This window comes from Columba livia, chromosome 1, assembly GCF_036013475.1.
Source record: "Columba livia isolate bColLiv1 breed racing homer chromosome 1, bColLiv1.pat.W.v2, whole genome shotgun sequence".
Lineage (NCBI taxonomy): Eukaryota > Metazoa > Chordata > Aves > Columbiformes > Columbidae > Columba > Columba livia.
This window is the reverse complement of record NC_088602.1, coordinates 16,799,306-16,822,013: the sequence shown is the minus strand read 5'-3', so window position 1 is coordinate 16,822,013 and position 22,708 is coordinate 16,799,306. Positions and strand designations below refer to the sequence as shown.

Genomic DNA, 22,708 nt, shown 5'->3' with positions numbered 1-22,708 from the left:
AGCAGATCCTCCTAGTAGAACAATGGAAAATTTGGAATATTGAATGAAATGAGACTGTGTTTGTCAATTATTATTTTCCACTGATTATTGAGTGTGCTTAAATCCATATGAAAAAAAAAAAAAAAAAAAAAAAAGTAGAAACCCAAGCAGAAAGAAGAGAGAAAATGAATAGTCAGCTAGTTAGCTCCTGGAAAGTTTTCTTTCACTAATACTTTCCCTTCCAACCCTAGTACTGGGACCCCTCCATACATTCCCATTTGGTATGAGTGACGCCAAGAAGGAGGACTCAAAATAACCAGCTGTCACTGCCTTATGCTAACTCTGAAAGGCTTTTTTGCCCACCTGGACATTACCCAGCAAGTTAAGTGTCAGCATTTTCAGTTTTGTTCAGGAAAAAATTGGCTATTACCAGGGAGGCTGCTTCTAAAAAGCTGTCAGTCGGCATGACAGAAGCTCATCAAAGCTCATCAAAGCACTGAACTCTGACCTGGGAGCCAGTTTTTGGCTCCTGGGGTCACTCCTTCCAAGCTCTTTTCCACCTGGCAGCTCCCCAACACCATTTTTATGTGTGGCATCACCCTCACCAGGACCCCTCCTGATGCCTGTTTCCCTCCACCCTGGCAGAGCTGGCATGGGCCGTAACAGGGGGACCAGCAAGCTCTGCAAAATGGCCCAACACCGTGGCCCAGGTGTGCTTAGGCACTGAACGGAGGTGAGCGAGGAGCCCAATTGCCTTCAGCACCCTCCGCTGCCACTGCCAAGAGATGGGCACGGCAGACCATAAAGCACAAAGAGTCTCTGCTGAAAGCAAATCTCCCTTTCTGTATGATAGTATTATAAAGGGATCAGGGAGCAGCTGCAGTCTTAGCTTAACACACCTGTCTTGCATCCCTGGAGAGCAATAAGGTGAGCCAGGGCTCACAAGGAAAATGGCGAATGCAGTGGCAATCTATAACATCAATGGCAGGAGAGTGGCCAGGGCAACTGCATACTCATTAGTCTGACCTAGAAAGCTTACAGGGCACTTGTCAGCAGAGAAGGTGGTTAAAAATACAGAAAACTAGAAAAAACCTCAACACCTCTTTATCAAAGGAGCTCATGCCAGACTGGAGGGTAGTCTGGAGAGAAAGGAAATGCTGTATTCCAAATATAATTGGACTTCAGAGGAGCATCTCACCCCGTGCCATGCAGTAAACAATCACTTACACTGGAGGAGATGGCAATTAATAAAAAGCCATGAGGAAGTCGAAGGGAGACAGCGTGCTGTACTGCAAGAAGAGAGTGTATAGCCAGGGAGAGCTCACTAATCGGAGTTTCTAAAGGGTTAGTCTTATTTATTGGTTTTGTATTCAGTCTTTTTTAGGGACCAGAGTATAACCTGTCAGAGTAGCATTTTCATGACTTTTGCAGCACACACAGAGCTGAAGTGTCTTGCTCATGAATGGGAAAATCAGAATACCAGAGAAGAGAACCGAGTGACCTTGAACACTGAAGAACTGATTTGCAGTGAAATGTAACAACCCAAAAAGAGTGAAGAGGTCACTCCTGTAGAGATTAATAATAAAAACGTTTGCTGATAAATGGCATCTCACTGATTAGCAAAGAGAGGTGAAGAAAGTTTCTGGATGAACTAGGCACAGAACCAATTAGATGGTAGTGGCATCTTTTCTGGAATACTTTGCACAGTTTTGGTCCCCATAGTACAGAGCAATCACATCTTCCTTGGACTGTGTTCGGGGAACAGCTATGGGACAGTTGGGCAAAAAGAGGACATTTCTTACTGAGGGCGAAGACAACTTGGCTTGCTTAGTGTGACAAAATAGATGCTGAGAGGAGATATAACATCTCTTCAGAAATACTGCAGGAAGCAAACTTGGGAGAGGAAGAAAAGGACAAACCTGGCACTTACATAAGTGCAATAAAGATAAATTTAGCTTGGAAACAGCCAACCAGTCTGAGGGATTTGAAGAAGCAAAGAAAACCTAACTAGGTTCAGAATGGACAGTGAGCTGTTTATGATGGTGAAGTTGCCCGAAATAATCAGGGTTTGGAAGTGACGACCTGGAAGAGCCTTTAAAATTTTCTGTCCCTGTGTTTAATTGCAGAAGTAAAATTTGCCATTCAGGTAAAAATGGCAAAGGAGGGATTGCAGAGTATTTGCAATGAATGCTAGTTGATTTATACGTTATTTACAATTGCTTAACTGCAGTAGGCACCAAAGTAGCTATTAGCAAACAAAATCCCTTGTACATGGAAATACATGGACAGGACTTTGTGGTAATTAGAAAAATTAAAGTTAATGCAGAATTCGCACAGCACAGCAGTGAAGTCCAGTGCACTCTCTTGTGGGATCATCAAATGGGATGCTCATGGGCAGTGTAGTGTTAGATGGCATCTGATTTTTCAAAGGCATAGCTATCGCCTCATTTGAGCAAGAATTGTCTGACCTTTTAGAGAGATCATTTAAATGTCAATGTCTTGGGCACTCTTACAATATGCACCTGGCAATACCTAATTTCAAAACTAGGTGAAGGATGAAGAGAAGTATTGACCAAACATAACAGTTATTCAATATATTTTTCTACTTCAGTTTTACTTCAACTTTTCACAAACGAATGTGTAAAACTGCAGTTAACCTAAATCATGATTACAGCCTTAAAATTTTGAAATTGTAAGTATCTGTGCTTCCTGCTCAGTTATAGCTAGTAAATGTGTCAGAACAAATCAAGAGTGATTTTATACGTCATTTTTTACTAGCATTAACTTAGTCATCACAGATAAGGTTGTAGCTACTGATATGTAGTGGCAACTGGGCTTCATAAGCTAAATTTCTGTCTTTTTTTTAAAGGGCAAGAATCATACTATCACATTTGGTATCAGACAGTTTGGTGGTTGTCTGACCTTTTGTCATTGACTTTAAAATAGTGGTGTCATGGATGGCCTGTTTTTATGGGACTACACCAAAAATATAAAGGAAAACTCAATATGGTTAAAATTATTTCTTCATTTCTTATCCATCTCGGTAATAGTTGTCGTCAGTGGTAAAATTTGCATGTACTTCCAGTTTGATTATTACTGCCTTCAGAGAAAATTTCATCTCTTTTTCCTCAAGTTGTAATTTATGCTAGGTTTTCCTTAAAGACCTTCTACTGTCCTAGTTCCAGTGAGAGATTCTAACCTTCTTTTGTTTCTGCATGGGACCTCTTTGAACATGTCCCATTTCACCTCTGATTTGGTTTTGCAGAATTTGTGCCCCAGTACATCCCTTAGCCTTGTGTCTCTGCAAACTTCTGGAAGCTGCTTCCCTGTCGTATAGTTTGTAGCTATGGCATCTAAATACCGCAAATGAGGTGAACACAGAAAGAAACAAACACTTTCATCTTCTTTGTTAATTTTTCCTCTAATTTGTGTCTTTGTTCCTCTTTCTCATCTTTTTTTGCCCCAAGAACATGACTGCATTTTTGCGTTCACACCTGACATGACCACGTCACAGTAGAGAAGGTCACTTCTTCAGGAAAGGACCTTATTAAACTTCTCAGGCCCTAAATGCCAGTCTAGGATGCTGTTTGGGCTCTTCTTAACCACAGCTCTTTTGTGAACCTTTCCTGCTCCCTGAAGCAGAGAGTGTCCCCACAGCTTTGGTTACCCCTACTTTATAGTTGTTTGGGCAGATAAACAATCTTTAACCAAACCTAATCCAGTCACTGCATGGACCTGCAGATTAGGAGAACAAGTTCAGAGAGGAGCTTATAGAGACATGGGGATTTTTTTTTCACTGGAGAGAGTTGCCAGTGTGTTGTGCCTGTCCTATTGCAGTTATTGCCTATTTTGGGTATTACAACTCACAGATGACAAGCACCAAGATGACAGAAGACTGGACTACAGTGATAAAGTATATATAAAAAAATGAAGAACCACGGAAATGTTAGAAAGTGCTTCTTGCTTTTAATTTGAGGACCAGGAAGTAATTCAGCATGGCTGGGAGGACTCATGCTTTACTATACCTGTGGTACAGCAAAGTGATTCTTGGACAACATGCTTCTCAAGCTGGCGAGCTCCCCAACCCTCATCACTAGTATCTTTAGTGCTAGAGTTAGGTTATGGTTGGATTCAATAATCCTGAGGGTCTCTTCCAACCAAAATGATTCTATGATTCCTGATTCCTCCCTGTTCCTACTGACCCTGTCAAACCCCTTGGCTTGAACCCAGCAGGGCCTGTGCTGCTGCAGGTCATGGACCCTCAGGCTGCAAACCACCTCCCTCAGCAACCAGTGATCTCTGGCTCTGCATTCTCATATATCCCCGATAGCACTGATCTTGCTTCATAATCTCCACTTGTGAAAGCCCTTGGTGAAAAAAAGAATATTCCTTGTGACTCCTTGTCACTTATTGGAGATGCATGGTGGGAGACAGGTTATAGACAAAGTCAGTCTTCGAGCTAGAGAGTAGGTTATCTTTGTCTGGAACAGAGCCAAGAACAATATATCAATGTCCATACATATTTAACTCTAAGGACTGACTCAGGATTTGTCTTGCTGAGGTGTAATTTTGGAAGTTGAGGTATGGAAGTCATTTTTCTTCAGTAAAAGTAGCTGCTATCAGAATGTGATTGTTGGCCCTGATGCTTTGTCTGTATTTTCACTGCTTGTAGAACAGTTAATGCAATGTTTTGTTAAAGTCTCATGTAATGTTAGGTTACCATGACACACATACAAAAATAAAAGTACTATTTTCAGGTTGATGTAGCCACATTGTTACTACCCTGTTTTTTCCAGTACTCCATTAAAAAAATGTAATTTTTTAATGTTTCAACTGAAAAATTTAATGTCATTTTAAGTAGTCAAGAAAACAATAGCTGAATGATCATATGCAAATTCCCGTAAACAAGATACTATGAATTGAATAGATAGCACTGAAAATACATTTGTCCTTCAGGTTCTGCTGGGGACAATGGTGAGAAGAGGGTTTTGTAATGATGAGAACCACTTTGATATTATTACTTGAAATAGCTGCAAGCAGAAGCCATAGATAATAATAATCTTCAAACTGTAGAGGTTGAAAGCTCCAAGAAGCCAAGAATGAATGCAGCTGCCTTGAGTGATGGGGGAACAAAGCCATATAGTTGTGAATAGTTTATGCAGATGAAATATAATCACAGAGTCAAAATGTGCAGTCATCACAATTGAGATCCAAGAAGCAGGTGGTACACACGTCTGTCTCAAGGTTTTGGAGGGGTTCCCTGGCATCGACCATCTCAAAGAATCATAGACTAAAGAAACAGTTTCAAAGTTTACAATTAGATAACACAAGGGGACCATCACTTCAAATACAAAATTATTCCATGTCTACAGTCCTCTCCAGACATTCAATGAGGCAGATTGTTCCTGTTTTAAAATAATGCCTCTGAACTCAATTTTTTTTCTGGAAGTGCTAAATGGAAGCTAATGACACAGAAGAAATTATTTCCAAGTTTTGCAACTGGCAATCATTACCAGAGTATCCATGAGCTTTTCAAATCCATTTCTATGTACATTAAATCATGGCTTGTTAAGAACTAGGCAACCAAATGTGCAGAGAATATGGCCAAAGTAGCCTGCTGCTCCTAAATTCTTTATGACCTGAACACAGCATTTGCAGATCTTTTTTCTTAAAAATTAAAAAAAAAAAAAAAAAAAAAAAGTCACCAATAATATTTTGCTTCTGTATTCCTAGAAGAAATTGATCACTTCAGTTGTTGATGTTTTAATAACTTTGTGGTTTTGGTGATTACTTTGTGACACTATATTGTGATGGGGTTCATTAACTTCTACTAAATCTTAAGTACTGAAGAGATCACTGTAGTTTTGCTGCCTCCAATTTGAGAGAAAAGAACATTTTAAGGAAGAAGAAAAAGTAACAATATTGAATAAACAGTCTCCTGACTTTTGATACATTTGAATATTTGTCTATGGCAAATGAGAAACATTAAAACACTATGTATGTTGAGTCTGGATCTGAAAGTGGCTCTCTTCCTTCTTGAGTAAAGGAGAATTTTATTGATAGCAGACTATGTGATCAGTCTTCTCTTTTCCATTCCTAAGAAGTAGTTGAATATATGCATGCATGTATGGTCCAATGCAACACTGAGTCTAGAGAGCATCAACGGAGCAGCTACCCTTCCATTTTCCCTTTCAGTTGCCAACTTAAAAAATACATAGCAGCTACCAAGTCAGTGTAAAATGATGAGCCCAGGCATTGATTCATCTTCTTTAAATCCTTTCATTATGAAGTCTGTTATAAGAAATTAAAATCTTGGTATGCTGTGACTTCAGTCCATTTTCCTTACCTACCAATTCATGCTGATCATTAGCTATTCATTGCATGTGTGTTTTTAACAACCATTCTGTAATGCTGCCTTTTTTTCCATTTTTCATGGTTTAATTATTCCAGTTGGAAATGAGTAACTGCCAAAAGACTAAAGAAATGGCTTCTTCATTATTTAAGTAATGATTACCCATCACTGGTCAGATAAGTGGATTTGCATTTAGGTGACCACATGCCAATAACTACAATTTTGACCGTTGTGTCTAAGCTAGTTCTCCGAGACTCCCTTTATAGGGAAAGGAGAGAAAATAGATCAGATCATTTGCACCCTAAAAATGCTAGTTTTAGTTGACTGTAAATGGAAACAAGAGCAACTAGCTTAGATGTTTACTTTGTAGATGTCCAAAGATAGATGATATGGATCCCCTCCCTGTGCTCAAATTAATCATAAAAGCCCAGAGGTTTTGTGCGATGACACTGCTGTTATGAATGTACTGTGGCTTTGCTTTTTTATATAAAGTACATAGTGCCATTCAGTGCTCTGGACAGATGAACAAGTCCTGTTCAGCACAAGCACCAAAAGCAGTACAGTCATGTTAGGACTAACTTCTAAATGGATTAGATTACCCTGCTTTTCACCTTGGCTAAGTACTACCAGGGTATTAGCAGGTCCACATTCTTCCCAGAACAGATCTTTTTGGGGAACAGTATTAATACTCTGATTATAGACTTACAGAGGTGCTGTTTAATATTTATCTTGGAAGATACATGTAATGGTCTTGACCAGACTAGGTCCTGCTATGCAAAGCAGTGTATATCATATTACAGATAATAATAATACCTATCCTTGCCTCAGCAAGCTTACAAGGATGCAAGTAGCATTACTTAGGAATGACACATAGCAAGGGCCTCTTGCATGCAAGAGCGTTGAAAAAGGTGACAGATGTTGAATGCTGAGACGATTTTTAGGTTCTGCAGTTAATTTAGGACATTGCCTTAATGGTGATTTTTCCTGTGGGTTTTCCCCTTAGGATGATTTCCAGCACGCAGCCTCAGAAACCAACTGGGAGTCAGTCACAAGCTCTATCTCAGTAAGTAATTTGTTACTATTTTACCCATGGATAGATTGATAGGATGACTTGAATCCAATTCACTAAAATGGCACAGAGGAACCACGTATTCACCTTTGGCAGAGGATGAGGATGAAATAAGTGTTTATCCGACTCATACTGGAGTCAAACAGTGTGTTTTTGAGGAGAAAATATTCAGGATATGCCATCAGCTGTTGTAACCACATGAGACAGCCATTGGGAAACATTTCCTGCTTTCACACTTGTCCTGCCAAGATGAAAATGCAAGATATAAACTCCTTACAATTTTCAATTGTAAAAATTCTTGACCTAAATAGAAGACTATACTTAAAACAGGCTGGCAGGAGAATGGATCTAGCTTTTCATTGACAATATTGAGGGTTTTTTTAAATGTTTGTAATAAAATATCTGAAGTCTCCATATTCAGCACTGAAATGCAACTTGGGAAAAAAAAAAAAAAAAGAAGAAAGAAGACAAGTAATCCAGTATAAAATTTTCTTTTTCTCTTCATTACATTTGATTTGTGTCACTGGCAAAAAATCTGTCCCTTCTCTTATTTCCCCAGCAAAGTTAAATGCTGGGGAATGTCAATGTAGCATTAGAACCTGTAATATCAACAGTTCTATTCTGTGCACTCTGCTGGCTGGTCAGCACCATGTCATAGCTTTTGTGAACTCCTCTTAAAACACATGACATGAGGATAAATGCTCAAAGCAGACTTCAGACCAATGTTTGGAGTTCTCATGGAAGAGGGTTTCGTGTTGGCACCTTTGTTACAGTAGCTGCCAGGAGTTGCCAGTGAAGGAAAAATAAATAAAATATGGGTAAATTCTACTGATTAGTGTCCAAGCCAGGCAGTGAGTAGAGATAAAATTCTGTATTGCCCAAATTAGCAGATCTGAAGCCAATTTCACTTGTGTTTACACTTGAGTTTGCAAGTGGCATTTGCCCTTCATGATGTAAAGCATTGATAGCCTTGAAATAACTGTGCTGAATATCCTGAATAGAAATGTTAGCAGGGTTGAGATCTACTGGATATGCCAATCAGGAGATGCTAAACCGCTGTTTTACTGAAAGACACAAGCTCATTTTTCATTCAAATATAGGACTGGAAAAAAAAATTATGTGATAGAATATTTTGTTTAAAAATATGGTAGGTGATGTTTGAAAATGTAAGCCTAGGGCTCCCTCATCAGGTAACCATGAAAATGAGATCAAGTGGATGGTAAACCCCATGTCAGTTATCTTCCATAACATCATAAGGCGCACAATATGCCAAACAATAATCCAGTATTTTTCTTCTCATATTGAAAAAAAAGTGTATCTATCTTTCACATCATTTGCTTCTGAAAAGTTGATGTTAATGTGTTGCAGGTAGGGAAGTTCGCTACCAGTATTACAGGTAGCAAGCTGGTGCCCAAGGTCACACAAAGAAACCTTCAGCTAAACCAGAAGCAGAACCTCAGTTTCATTGGTTTTCCCATGCTGTCATCTATCTAATAAAACATACCTTCTTCCACTGGGCATGCACTGCACTCACTAGCCCTTTCTTATCCTTAGGGAAAATAAAGTAGAGAGGTTGAGTAATTCTGAGGGACGGAAGGACAAACTCAGACCTCTCTGTTGCTGACAAGATGACATACTGCCCTGCTGATACTCAGCATGGTAGATCTCAGTTCTGCCCTTCCATCCGCAGGCAATCCAAACACTCATTTTAGGATCTGGGTACATTACAACTCTCTGAATGAAAAACTGAGAGTGAGCAAATTGATTCTTTCTTGTCTGAGGTCATATCACAGAACTATGTTTTTGGGGTTTGGGTTTTGTTTTTGTTTTTTTTTTGGATGGTTGATTTGGTTTTGTTTTGTTTTTGTTTGTTTTTTGTTTGTTTGTTTTACTCAGAAAGCTAAACCCCATACTTCTGCCCTTAACCCCACATGACAAACACAGAAAAAACAAAACAAAACAAAACAAAACAAAATTCACTCCTTATTAGGTTCACTTCCATTATTTGTGAATTAACATTACGACCAATGAAAAACTGTGATTGAAATTGAACTGTCTTTCAGCTTGACAATGCAGATAGAAAATATAAAAGAGTAGGAGAATAGAAACTAAGGGTAAAATCACTGACAAAAAAGACGCCATTGCATCCCATGAAAATAAAAATTCATTCAGTGCTTTTAAGAAACATAGAAGAGGTACATAATGTGGAAAATCTTTGCTCTCCACTGCTTCCTGCTTTTCACTCTTGCTCTCGCCCTCTCTTTGGATGCGAACTCAGAAGCCAGATTATGACAAGCACCAGCTCTTCTAAAGCCAGTGCCTGGTTCTTGGCAGGACAAAAGAGAGGCAGTTGGCTTGGCAGCTTTGAAGTTGCTTTTGGGCTTGTCACATGATGTTGCTGCCAGTAGGTTATCTGAGCTGTTGAAACAATTCCTCTTGACTTGGCTGTCACTGAGAAAAAGTTAAGCTTGCTTCTGTGTGTGAAAGAGATTGCACAAATCTCTCGAGTAGGAGATTTTATATGAAAAGAAAATGGGGAATCCCTGCCTTTATGAATCTGAAATGCCATGCAAATTCACAGCCTGACCTGCAGTTCTGTAATGAAATGCACAGTTGAACACGTGAAAAAAACCTCTTGCATTGTCTAAGCCACATGCCTTTTTATGCTGCTGCTTCTTCAGCATCCTTGCACCACCTCCCTCACTTTTGAAAGGTGTTTGGGAACTGATGTTTCCGTGTTGGGCTGCATCACAGGTGAGCCATAAGCTCCACTGAGCTCTCCTCAATGAGCAAGCGGCATTTGGGTGCGTTTTTCTTTTGTAACCTCAAAGGCTGTGTTAGTACACTGCGTGATGCCTGCTCACCACACAGTCTCTCCTGCATCATTGTTTTGGATAACAACACTATGTTCACTTTGCTGATGCGAGCTGCTCAATTCCTGCAACTCTCATCTCCCTTACGCTCCCTATTCCAAGCCACTTAGAAGTCAGGAGGTATGCCTTCCCTTTTAGTGCGTCATGAATTTTTATGGCCGTCTGCACTGTGTCTTTTTTAGCACTGCATTGTAGAGGCATTGCAGTCACAAGTTGGCCCTCTGAAACTTTGTTTTGCTGGTGGCGATAAGCAGTAAAATGAAGCTGTGCTTTCCTGACAATACTATTCTAATGTTTTCTATTTCTTCTCTTTCTTATTTTTAATAATTTGGACTGTCCATACTTTCAGAAAACATATGTGGTAAAATATCAAGGATTGATACTTTTGTTGTATAACTTACTATTATAGAGAATTTTTTTATTTTGAAAGAAATATATATTTTAAAATTAATTTAGTAAGCATTGAAGGATACAGTTCTGCAAACAAGTGAGTAACTTTACTCAAATGAGTTGTCCTTTCCCTTACTAGCCAACTGAGTGAAACTAAACACAAAGATTAACAGTTCAACATACATTTACTTCAGAGATGTGGCAAAAACTTATTTTAGTGAGCCATTAATATTAAATGGCATATTTCTGCTACATTACTTCAGAGCTGGGTTTTCATGACAGAGTAGGGTTTCTGGGGTTTTTCTCCCAATTTATAAGACAAAAACCCAAACAGCTCTTATGTTATATTATGCTTCTTCTCGGACATAATCAAGTATTTTTTTGTGGTCTTTCAGAAAGTAACAGATCTGCATTAATGGTTTTTAACAGTAATAGTTTAGACATACTGTTAGACTTTGCGCTTGGACAAGGGAAAAGGTGATATCAGGGTAGTGAATATTGTGGTTCTAAACAGCAATTATTAAAAATGTTTAAAGTCCTCTTCAGTAAAAATGAAATTGCTGCAATCTTTCTGACAAAGTCACCTTGTGCCAGAAGTCCAGAGGGAACCAAATAAGCTCATAGAATGGTAGTTGGCCCTTCCGGATGAGAAATAATATTTTATAATGTATCACTTGGTGTTATGATGTAATTGTAAGGGTATCACTATGTTGGTAATCCACATATTCATTCTTGCATTGCTGAGATCCAAATATCGCATTTTTTCTCTTTTTCTTAGTGACTTGTGGTTTTGCTAAAAGTGTAGGAGAATTGGCATTCATTGATGTTTCACAATACATTTAACTCTTGGGAATAAAGGGCCATCTTTTAAAATCTTTAACCAAGCCAAATTTCTTGTCCAAATTGACGAGGGAAAGAAAGACAGTCTAGATTTGTTGCCTTTGTCTTTCTCTGCTGCAGTTTCTGATCTGCCTGTTACTGATTTACCAACAGAGCTGGTGGAGCCGTAAAGGCATCACCCCAGCACTACAAGGCACCTCTGTTCTGTGGTCATGACCATCACAGTGGTTTCAAAAGACGTTTCCATTACATCTTTGTACATGTGCAAACCACCATCCCCTTTGTGGAGTGGGTGTGCATGTTGTCAGTTGATCAGTGGCAGTGCTTCCACTCTCTGCATCTCTTCTGGGACTTGTTTGGGAGTTCCTTGGTGTATCTTCTCCTTCCAAAAGAAAACACAGGCATAACAAAGCCTGGCCCAGCTAAGGACTTCAAAAGATGGCCCAAAGTAGCTGTTTCAGTCATTAATGACAGAAGTTTCTCAGTAACTGTTGTCAATTGTTTTGAGTGGTGCTGCAATTTATTCCAAGTACACTGAGATGTATGTCACTCTTAGGGGGTATCCTATCCCTCTCCATCAGTGACTGACCCTACGCTCACGGCGGAAGCACTGGATCAGACCATTGCTGCATTTGACACAGTGGAGGATCTACTCAAGCACTTTAACCCAGAATCCTGGCAAGAAGATCTTGAGAATTTGTACACAGACAGTGAACACCATTATCGAGGCAGGAGCTACCATGACAGGAAATCCAAAGGTAGGAAAAGGCACTATATACATACTTTGGGGCAAGACTGGCCTATTCCTTTGCTCCTCACAGAAATGTCCATTGGTCAAGTATTAGATCCTAGTGTTCATGTTCCTGTTGGAGCCACAGGGCAAACTACAGTCTGTTAAAACCAGGAATAAGTAGTTTTATCCTTAATCGTTTTCTGACTGAGCAGGATCTTGCATGAGAAATCAGACTGAAAACTGCCCATCTTTATGATTAATTGACAAATAAAAACATAGGCCTGTGTGTAAAGGACAGATGGTTCTCAGCTTCAGTCTCTTAAACATTGCTTTGTTTGTAAGGCATGGGGCTCCTAATTACTTGCACTATCATCCTCCTTTAAATACCCTGCTTAGGGATTGTTCTCTGTTGAGTAAGGAATAATCACTTTTATCACATTGTGCTTAGGGAAGCATCTGGTGCAGACACCTGTATGTGCAGCTGGTTATTTAGGATGTGAACATCTCACTGTTTTTCATTATGTTCGTGGCGAACATTATGATGGTTTAACATCTTTGTAAATGAGCAAAGCACACATTTCTGGGTTATGTTTCTTGCTTCCTTCTGTTAGGTCAAGTCACTCACCAAATGGTAAACCGAAAGGATGCTAAGCTAACAGTTCAAACCCACAATGAAAAGGAAACACTCTTTAGAAGAGAAGGTGGTGCTCTGGGGCAACCGTGCACTGAAGGGCCTGATGAAATTGCCCTTTATGTGCAATTGCAGATCTAGGAGGTATGTTAGGGTTCTTCAAGGTGACAATTGCTGTGGTTTTCACAGAAGATCTGGGGTGAAATCTTTTATTTTATTTCCCAATATTGTCTTCCATTTCCAAATTATGTATTTAGAATAATTCTTCTTTATAACTTTAAAATTATAATGTCACAGTTCTGATTCTGTGCAATCTACTGTTTCTTTGCATCTCAAATCCTACCCCTGCTATGTTAAGCATGTTCTAAGCAGGGAGAGAGGATTTTAATTCTATGTTCATAACTTACTTGCTATCACATGATGAGGCTTTGATCTTAAAAGGGCCATACATGATGCATCTATATTACAAAAAACAGCGTTGAGGAGTGTTCCCAGGCCCTGATATCCAATCATCATATTGTTAAATTGTCAGCCTAGTCTCTTCTTGGTTTTGTCCCAGGCCAAGTGTCATTTTCCCAGGTCATGTGTCATTTTCCCAGGTCCTTGCTGAGAATGAACCAGGAGTTGGCAGAGACCAGCTGCCTTTCCTGGTGGGCAGTTTGCATGTGTCCACTTTGTTGTGGAGAGTAAGAGGTTAGTGGCAGGGATGTGGGCTGTCCTACAGCTGCTGAACCTTGTGCAGGAGAATGACCTCAGGCATATATGACGTATTAGTAGACACCCAGCCACCTTGGCCTGCAGTTTCCAAGACACATTGGCTGACACAACACTTCAAAGGAATCTGCAGCAAAGCCCTGAGCACCCGTCTGCTGAAAACTGAACCCCTTTACTTTTCCATCTCAGCACACCAGAAATTTCAGGCAACCACAACAGCACATGTTTTGTGAAAAACGTCACCTAACTGCCACTGCATCACTTCTGAGATCAGTTTGATCTCATTTAGAGGTCTGTGAAACATGAGCTGTGTGTCCCTTATTCCCAGGCTGGATTGGGCACTGATAGACATGTATACAAAAGGAATAAAGGGTCTGTTTTTATTCTAATGGAAGCTGATTAGAAAACTGGATCCTATACTGGTGCTGCTCTCCAGATTTCATTTGATGCTCAGATCACATTTGGCTTAGTACCCCATATGTTTAAATAACCATGTATATATAAAATAGCATTTGCTGCTTTATTGATGCTTATCATGCAGGCTACAGGTATCATTCTGATCTGGTAGTGCTTGGAAAATTTAAATACGTAAACCTTTCTTCATTCAGTATAAATGTAATTCAGCTGCTTGGGTAACAAAGACATTGTAATAGACATAAAAAGTTTTCCAGTTATTATTTTAACACTTGATTTACTTTAATAGTTTTTTGTTGTTGTTGTTGCTGTCTTTGTTACAGGAGTAAGGGAAGATGTTTTCTATCAGTTTTTCATTTGTCTTCAAAATGAAGGCTGAATTCCCTGACTGTTACTGGTCCTCTGTACAAAAGTACCTCACCACAATCAAATCCTTTAAAATTTAAGTTAAGAATTTTTACTTAGTCATAAACTTTTGATAAGATTAAAGTCTTTTTCTTGGATGATGTCATGAGTAGGGGATAGCTTTAACAAGTCCTTAAATTAGAAATGCTTGGTGGCTTTTAAACAGACACTGTGAATCTCCAAAGAATGTTTATAGGCACTGGGATAACCTTGCAGCAGAGAAAGCAATAGATTATATCATCATTTATTTCAGATATCTGTTTCTGCTTCCAGCTTGGGTTTTATTCTTTATCCTTAGTTAGAACAGCCCTGAGGCATATTAGAACAATTTGATGTAATCTCTGCTAATCTTTCACAGCATTTTCTGAGCATATCATATAAATGGTATAGATGAATCACTAATGATTTTGCTCCCATCCAAGTCTCTGCCCATACCAAATTGTGCCACAAAACTGAGCTTAAGAGAGGGTGTTGCTGAATACCAATTCTGATAACAGCAATATGTTATAAATGACATTTAAGTGGTATCTTTTGTTAATCATAGATTAGAATTATAGAATCAGAGAATCATTTAGGTTGGAAAAGACCTTGGAGATCATTGAGTCCAACCACAAACCTAACACTGCTAAGTCTACCACTAATCCACATCCTTAAGCGCTGCATCTACATATCTTTTAAACACCTCCAGGGATGGTGACTTCACCACTTCCCTGGACAGCCTGTTCCCATGCTCAACAATCCTTGAAGTGAAGAAATTTTTCCTAATATCCAATCTAAACCTCCAATCTAAACTTGACGCCATTTACTCCTGTCCTGTCACTTGTTACTTGGGAGAAGAGACTCACGTCCAGCTCACTACAACCTCCTTTCAGGTAGTTGTAGACAGCAATAAGGTCTCCCCTCAGCCTCCTTTTCTCCAGGCTAAACAGCCACAGTTTCCTCAGCTGCTTTTCACAGGACTTTTGCTCCAAACCCTTCACAGCTTTGTTGCTCTTCTCTGAACTCACTCCAGCACCTCAATGTCTTTCTTGTAGTGAGGGTCCCAAAACTGAACACAAGATTTGAGGTAAGGCCTCATCAGTGTGAAGTACAGTGAGACAATCACTTCCCCAGTCCTGCTGACCACATTATTTCTGATACAAGCCAGGATGCTGTTGGCCTTTTTGGCCACCTGGGCACACTGCTGGCTCATGTTCAGCTGACCATTCACCAACACCCCCAGGTCCTTTTTTACCAGGCAGCTTTCCAGCCACTCTTCCCTGAGCCTGTAGTGCTGCCTGGGGTTGCTGTGAGCCAAGTGCAAGGACCTGGCACTTGATCTTGTTAAACCTTGTTCAGTTGGCCTCAGCTGATGGATCCAGCTGGTCTAAATCCCTCTCTAGAGCCTTCCTACCCTCAAGCAGAGCAACTCTCCTGTCCAACTTGGTGTTGTTTTCGAACTTACTGAGGGTACACTCAATCCCCTGGTTCAGATCTTTGATTAAGATATTAAACAGAACTTGCCCAAATACTGAGCCCTGGGGAACACCACTTGTGACTGGCCATCAACTTCATTTGAATCCATTCGCCTCAACTCTTTGGGTCTGGCCATCCACCTGTTTTTTTACCCAGTGAAGATTACTCTTGTCCGAGCCATAAGCAGACAGCTTCTCCAAGAGAATGCTGTGGGAAACAGTGTCAAAGGCTTCACTAAAGTCTAAGTAGACAACATCCACAGCCTTTCCCTAATCCGCTAAGTGAGTCACCTTGTCATAGAAGGAGATCAGGTTAGTTAAGCAGGATCTGCCTTTCCTAAACCCATGCTGACTGGGCCTGATCACCTGGTTGTCCTGTATATGCCATGTGATGGCACTCAGGATGATCTGCTCCATAACCTTTCCTGGCACCAAGATCAGTCTGACAGGCCTATAGTTCCTCAGATCTTTCTTCCCACCCTTCTTGTAGGTGGGAGTCACATTTACTAACCTTCAGTCAACTGGGACCTCCTCCATTAGCCAGGACTGCTCATATTACAAAAAATTTTAAGTACCTTTGTGAGCACCTCTGCCAGCTACCTTAGTACCCTTGAATGGATTCCATCTTGCCCCATAGACTTATGTGTGTCTAAGCAGTGTAACAGGTCACTAACCATTTCTCCTTGGGTTACTGGGGCTTCATTCTGCTCCCTGTCCCCGTCTTCCAGCTCAGGGGGCCAAGTACACAGAGAACAAATGGTTTTGCTATTAAAGACTGAGGCAAAGAAGGCATTTAGTACCTGAGACTTTTCCTCATCTTTTGTCACTATGTTTCCACCTGTATCAAATAAAGGATGGAGATTCTCCTTAGCCCTCCCTTTGTTGCTGATGTATAGAAACATTTTTTATTGTCTTTCACAGCAGTAGCCAGATCAAGTTCTAGTTGGGCTTTAGCCTTTCTGATTTTTTCCCTGCATAATCCCACGACATCCTCGTGTCCTCCTGAGTTGCCTGCCCCTTCTTCCATAGGTCATAAAGTCTCCTTTTGTTGCCAAGTTCCAGCAGAAACTCTCTGTTCAGCCAGGTTGGTTTTCTTCCCAGCTGACTCGTCTTTTGGCACAGGGGGACAGCATGCTCCTGCATCTCTAAATCTCCTTCTTGAACAATGTCCAGTCTTCCTGGACTCCTTTTTCCTTCAGTACTGTCTCCCAAGGGACTCTGCCAACCAGCCTCCTAAATAGGTCTAAGTTTGCCCTCTGGAAGTTAAAGGTAGCAGTTCCACCATCCCCGTCCATACTTCTCCAAGAACTGAAAACTCATCTTGTGATCACTATGCCCAAGATGGCCTCCAACTATCACATCACCCACAAGTTATCCACAAAGATAAGAGTCAGGGTCAAGGAAATAAGAAGTACTGTAATTTAGCATAGCTAATCACAGAATAGATGAAGCGGGGTTGGGGGGCGGGGGTGTGCATCAGGAGATTTTCTGGTCTAACCTCTCTGCTCAAGGCAGTTTCACTAACAGCAGGTTGCTTGGGACCATGTCGAGTCAAGGATGGAGATCCTGCAACCTTTTTGGACAACCTGTGTCTAACCACATTTGTAACAAAAACAAACAAACAAAGAAACCAACCAACCAAACAAAATTTTCTTAAACATTTAAATAAGTTTTTCTGTGTTACAATTCGTGTTCAATACCTCTTGTCCTTTCAAAGACTCTGGCTCCATCTTCTTAACTCCCTCCCATCATGTATATATGTGTATAAACATATACGTATATATATATATATATATACAGTTATAAGATTGATCCCTCCCAGGATACCACCTGCAAAGACCTTAATATTAAGAGTGTCTTGATTAAATCTGTATGCATGATAACTCCATTCAATCTACAAAATCTGATCTCACACTTCTGCAACACTGACGCAACTCTATTGAATAAAATGTGTTTTTTCTATTTACACTATTGAAGTGAGATATTGGTGTCAGGTGTGTCTCGCTAATAATCACATGAAGTTTGAAATTTAATTCTACATATAATCAGTGAGGTTTGCTGTTAATCACTCCAGTAGAAGTCAACTGTAAAATCACATTGAAACCCAGACTGGAAGGACAGAGGAGAAAAGGGAAGACACACATTCACATTTTCAAAATCCTTAAATGAGAAGCCTTGTATAAGCTATAAACTACAGTGTACACCTCCTATGTGAAAATATGACAAGTAGATGTTTCAAATGACCTTTGTAGCAGTTGTAAATAAATTCAAAAAGGTCTGTTAGCCATTGCTGCATTTTAGAATCTCTGAAAGTATGACTATTCAGCCTTAAGCTTATCCTAGGCTCTTAGGAAAACAGAAAGTCATACCAAATAAAGTATATCCCTGAGAATAATTCCTTTTTCATTGCTGTAAATTGTTGTAGCTGACCTCAGTATCATAGTAGTTTGGCTATTACAAATATAAAGCATGTCTAGAAGGATATCACTGACTATTGGGTTAGTTAATACTGTTCTTAGCAAAACCACGGGTAGATATAAAATAGAAAACAGCCATACTCTACTATTATGTTGAACATCTAAACAAACAAGTCTCTATTCTTTTAGAGAGTCATAAGGAGCACTCAGACATGTTTGAAGGAAACCTCTTCATCCTACAGATTAAATTTTTGAAAGCATCAATGTGTCTGCTTGATAATGTTAGAAGAGCTCCTCAGAGATACTGTTGTAAACAGTTCCAGCCATCAATTAAGCATCATTTAATGTTTCCCACATGGTTGTTTGCATTTATCTTTTGTTGTTCACTCTGAAGATTTACATCTAATTGAAAAAGGCTTTATAATTTTTAAAAGACCTCTTTCTGTGAAAGTAAAAGTTCACTGTTTCTTATTGTAGAATTAGATCCAAATGTCTAGGGGATGGTGCCTAAATAAAGAAGTCATCTTTAAAATGGAAGGTTTTTTTCACAGATAAGGTTAGGAAGGAGCATAACATGTGGATAGATACATTCTGGTAATGAACAAGCCTACAGACAGTTCTGAGCTCATTTTCTTTTTGGGAAATGGTATGCAAGAAGTCTTTGCCTATCAGAAGAAATTAATCAGGTGGGACATTCCTGCAATAGCATCTGATTGCAATGACAATTTTGCAAATTAAATAAATAAACACTTCCTGGCATAGCCTCACTTTTCTCTAGAAGGGGAGTTGCAAGATGAGACCACAAGTCTTCATGGAATGTTTTTGCTGTCCACAGCCAAAGAGGTTCCCCAAGATCAGGCAAGTTTCACCATGTCCTTGACATTAGGTTTTAATTGTCACTACTTAAAATGGTCTATCAAGAAGTTAAAATTTCAACTCAGGAATGTAATTTCTCAGAGATTTGCAAACAGTGGCCAAAAAATTACTTCAAATGTCCAGATACTCTTTCTTGAAAGGTTCTGGGATGGCTGCCAACAAATTTCAGTGCATCAGACAGGGAATGCAGGCATTATGAATGCTGAATGCCCTCTCATTCATGGCAAATGTGAATATTACAAGTAGATGGAATAGCTTTTCAAATAGCTGCTAATTTAAATATTTCTTGTGCTTAAAAAACAGAGTCTTCCACCCTTCTTCAGTTGGGAACGAACTTGTCTGTTGCATTCAAGCTACACAAATTCAGATCTGCATCCATACTCTTCCCTTCTATGACACATGAGATTTTCTCTCATGTTTTACGTGACACCATTGTCGGGCACTACAGTGGAAGCTTTTCTTATTAAATCCCTTTTTAAAATGCTAGTGAAACTTGCAGCATGTCATTTGTCACTGGAATAGGCTTTTCAATTCTATTGATTTTGATGAAGTTTACGACACTGATGGTTTGGCCCGCTTTTACTACTTGACCCATACCACAGCTGATAATTGGTTTGCCAGTCCATAATAGGCCCATATATTGTGAACCCTGTTTCATGTGGATAGCTATAATTTCACTGAAATTTTGATCTCTCTTTCTTCTAAAATAATAGTTGCTGTATTGAGGAGGTTTGTCTTGGCATTGTGATTCTGTAGTAAACCTGAATTGCAGCATCTTCTCCCCAGCTCCCACAAGAAAGACTTGGAGAGATTCCAAAGTTTTCAGATATATTCAACAAAGTGCATTTTGTGGTGTCATTAAGCATGTGTAGTAGAACAGTGATTACCATCAGCCATATGTGTTGAAAACTAAAAGCCACAGAGTTTGATCAAAATTCAGTGTGGAGAAGAATAAATTCATCAGTGTCAGTGAATTTAGGTGATTTAACCAGTGGACAATGTGACTGTTTACCATATGTATGGGACTGAATTTTCCAGTTCTGTTTCAACCACACCATAGCATCGGTCAGCTGCAGCACTGCTCTGAATGTCTTTGACTGCTTGTACAGCACCTCTGCTCTACCTGACACAGTCCTGGAACAAACCTTTATGCTAGTGGAATGTGAATGCTGTGGATAATAGGTGCAATATGTTCATAGGTCTCTGAGAAGTTCCACGCTCTATAGGAGAAGGCTTTTAAAGCCAAGAATCAAAATGAAAACAGCAGCATGACCTCTGTTACAAGCTGTAAGCCACACGTGAAAAAGCATGAGAGTCAAACTAGAACTGAACTCTGCATATCTGGACTGATGCATGTCAGGTGAAGGGATTTCCATTTGTCATCACTGGACCTCATGAGGTTCTTGCCAGCACATTTCTGCAGCTTGCTGAGGTACTTCTGAAAGGCAGCCCTGCACGGCATGGACAGCTTCCCACAATTTGATGTCACTCACAAACTTGCTGGGGATTCACACAATTCCATTGTTTGGGTAATTTCTGAAGATCTTTAGTAGTACTGACCCCAGCATTATCCTCTGGGGAATATCGCTAGTAACCAGCCACCAGTTATGTTTGGAATTGCTGATCCCTTCGTTCAAGCCCCTTGGACCTTCTGGTTATCTATCCAATTTGTAGTCCATCTATCCCATTATATCTCAGCAGTTTGGCTGCAAGGGTGCTGTCAAAAATCAGCAGGGGCCTTTTCTGCTTTCACCTCATCCAGCAAGGCAGTTGTCTCATCACAGAAAACTCTCAGGTTGGTCAGCCACAATTTCCACTTGGAAAATCCATGCTGGCTGTTCCAAGTCACCCTCTTGTCTTTCACATGCTTGGACTTTGCTTCCAGCTGGATTTACTCCTCAATTTTACCATGAAGTGAGGCTAGGCTTACTGGTCTGCACCTTCCTGAATCCTTCTTGCCTTCCTTGTAAATGGTCTTGATATGTTATAGGAATACCCTGACAAGGTGGCTACCACTTCTTACACTTCACTTCTGGTCTGGGGCTGATGCACAAAAAAAGTGTAAAATGTTCAGACATGTTGATGTTAGGGCCATATATGAATTTGGAACAGCTAAAGTGTTAAAAGAAACTCTAACAGACTACCTGTCTTTTTAAAATTAATCAATGACCAGCAGCACAGGTTTTCTCACCTCTCTGATCTATAAGGTTGTCCCTGCTGAATAAGACATGGTATTACTAGAGTCCCTGATTTCAGTGTTTACTTCTGATTAAGATAAATGTTTCAAGGTAAGCACATTCCTTAGTGCTATGTGAAATGAGGATGGACTGAAGCATAGGATTTGCAGGGGAGAAAGGGGCAAACACAGTAGCCCAAGTATCCAACTTACTGCTCCACTGCATCTTTTTATGTCTCCCTTGCCTTTAAATTGAATCTCTGATGCAGACATTCTGTAATAATACTTTGAAGTTATTTGCATCCAGTCTACAGAACCTTTTAGTTCTAGTTTTAAATTAAGGACTCCAGTGGTTTCAGTCCTTGATAAGTAAAGCAGCAGGATTTCACACCAATCACACCAAGGCTCGGTTACATTTTAGTCACAGCAGTGAAGTGATGCATGAAACTGACTGCACTGTAAAATCTCATTGTCATATGGATGAGGAAATGGACTGGCTCCAGACAATAAAACAATCCCAAGATGGGGAAAAAAGCACATTGAAACTTTCAGCAGAGAGAATTCTTCAGAGCAAAATGTGTTCTTTGTTTAGGGGGCCACAAACTGTGGGCTAAAGCTAATTAGGCAATGGGAATTGTTCTTTGGTATCAGTGTGATATTACTAAAGTACAGTATATACTGTTCAGAGAAGACATCGTGCACTTACCTTATCCCATCAAGCATCAGATTTCTGTAGAGCAGAGTCAAAAAGAGCATGTTTACCTCCAGATGAATTTTTATGATGACTTCTTTATCTCTTAAACTCTTTATTTAGTATTTACTTGTCTGCTTACAGTTATTTATTTTATATATTCATTATTATATATTTATATATTATATATATTATATATTTATTTTCATATATGTATTATTTATATTTATTTTATAGCATCACTAAAATAAGACCTTTCTGTTATTATATTTGCCCTTTTCACTCTGGACTCTGATACACAAGATATGCTAAATGCAGAGAATTCACATCTTAACTGATAACTCTGGGATTTGGGGTCCCAAAAACTGCTAATATGTAAGTATCAGAATGCCTTGAGTATGAAACCAAGGAGAATTCACACAATTTTCCATTGGAAGATTTCCCATAGGTTTTTCAAAAATAGTTCATAATAGAAAAATACACTAAATAAAATGTATTTTGCTACTGGCTGATTTCAGAATTCCTGAAGAATGTGTCCAGAAAAATGTTTTGAGCCCTCATCAAAAATAGCTGACTCCTTCATACTGCATAGAGGAAAAAATTATCCTAATTGTCTGGTTATTCCCTCCTATGCTTCAAGCAAGTCAACAGCTCTCCGCAGTACTGACTCAGCTACAGCCTAAGAGACCCTGCA

The 22,708-nt window shown here is 39.6% G+C and overlaps 1 protein-coding gene across 3 annotated transcripts in view; it reads left to right on the top strand.

The window, feature by feature from the left end:
• The window catches only part of PDGFD (platelet derived growth factor D), a 142,984-nt gene that overhangs the window by 100,912 nt on the left and 19,364 nt on the right, over window positions 1-22,708 (top strand). For 2 of the 3 annotated variants that reach the window (XM_005501480.3, XM_005501479.3), the window contains exons 4-5: window positions 7,335-7,394; window positions 12,060-12,261. In XM_005501480.3, the coding sequence (XP_005501537.1) occupies window positions 7,335-7,394; window positions 12,060-12,261 (262 nt within the window). The remainder of the gene's footprint in view (window positions 1-7,334; window positions 7,395-12,059; window positions 12,262-22,708) is intronic. The other variant, XM_065047848.1, reaches the window with a different exon arrangement.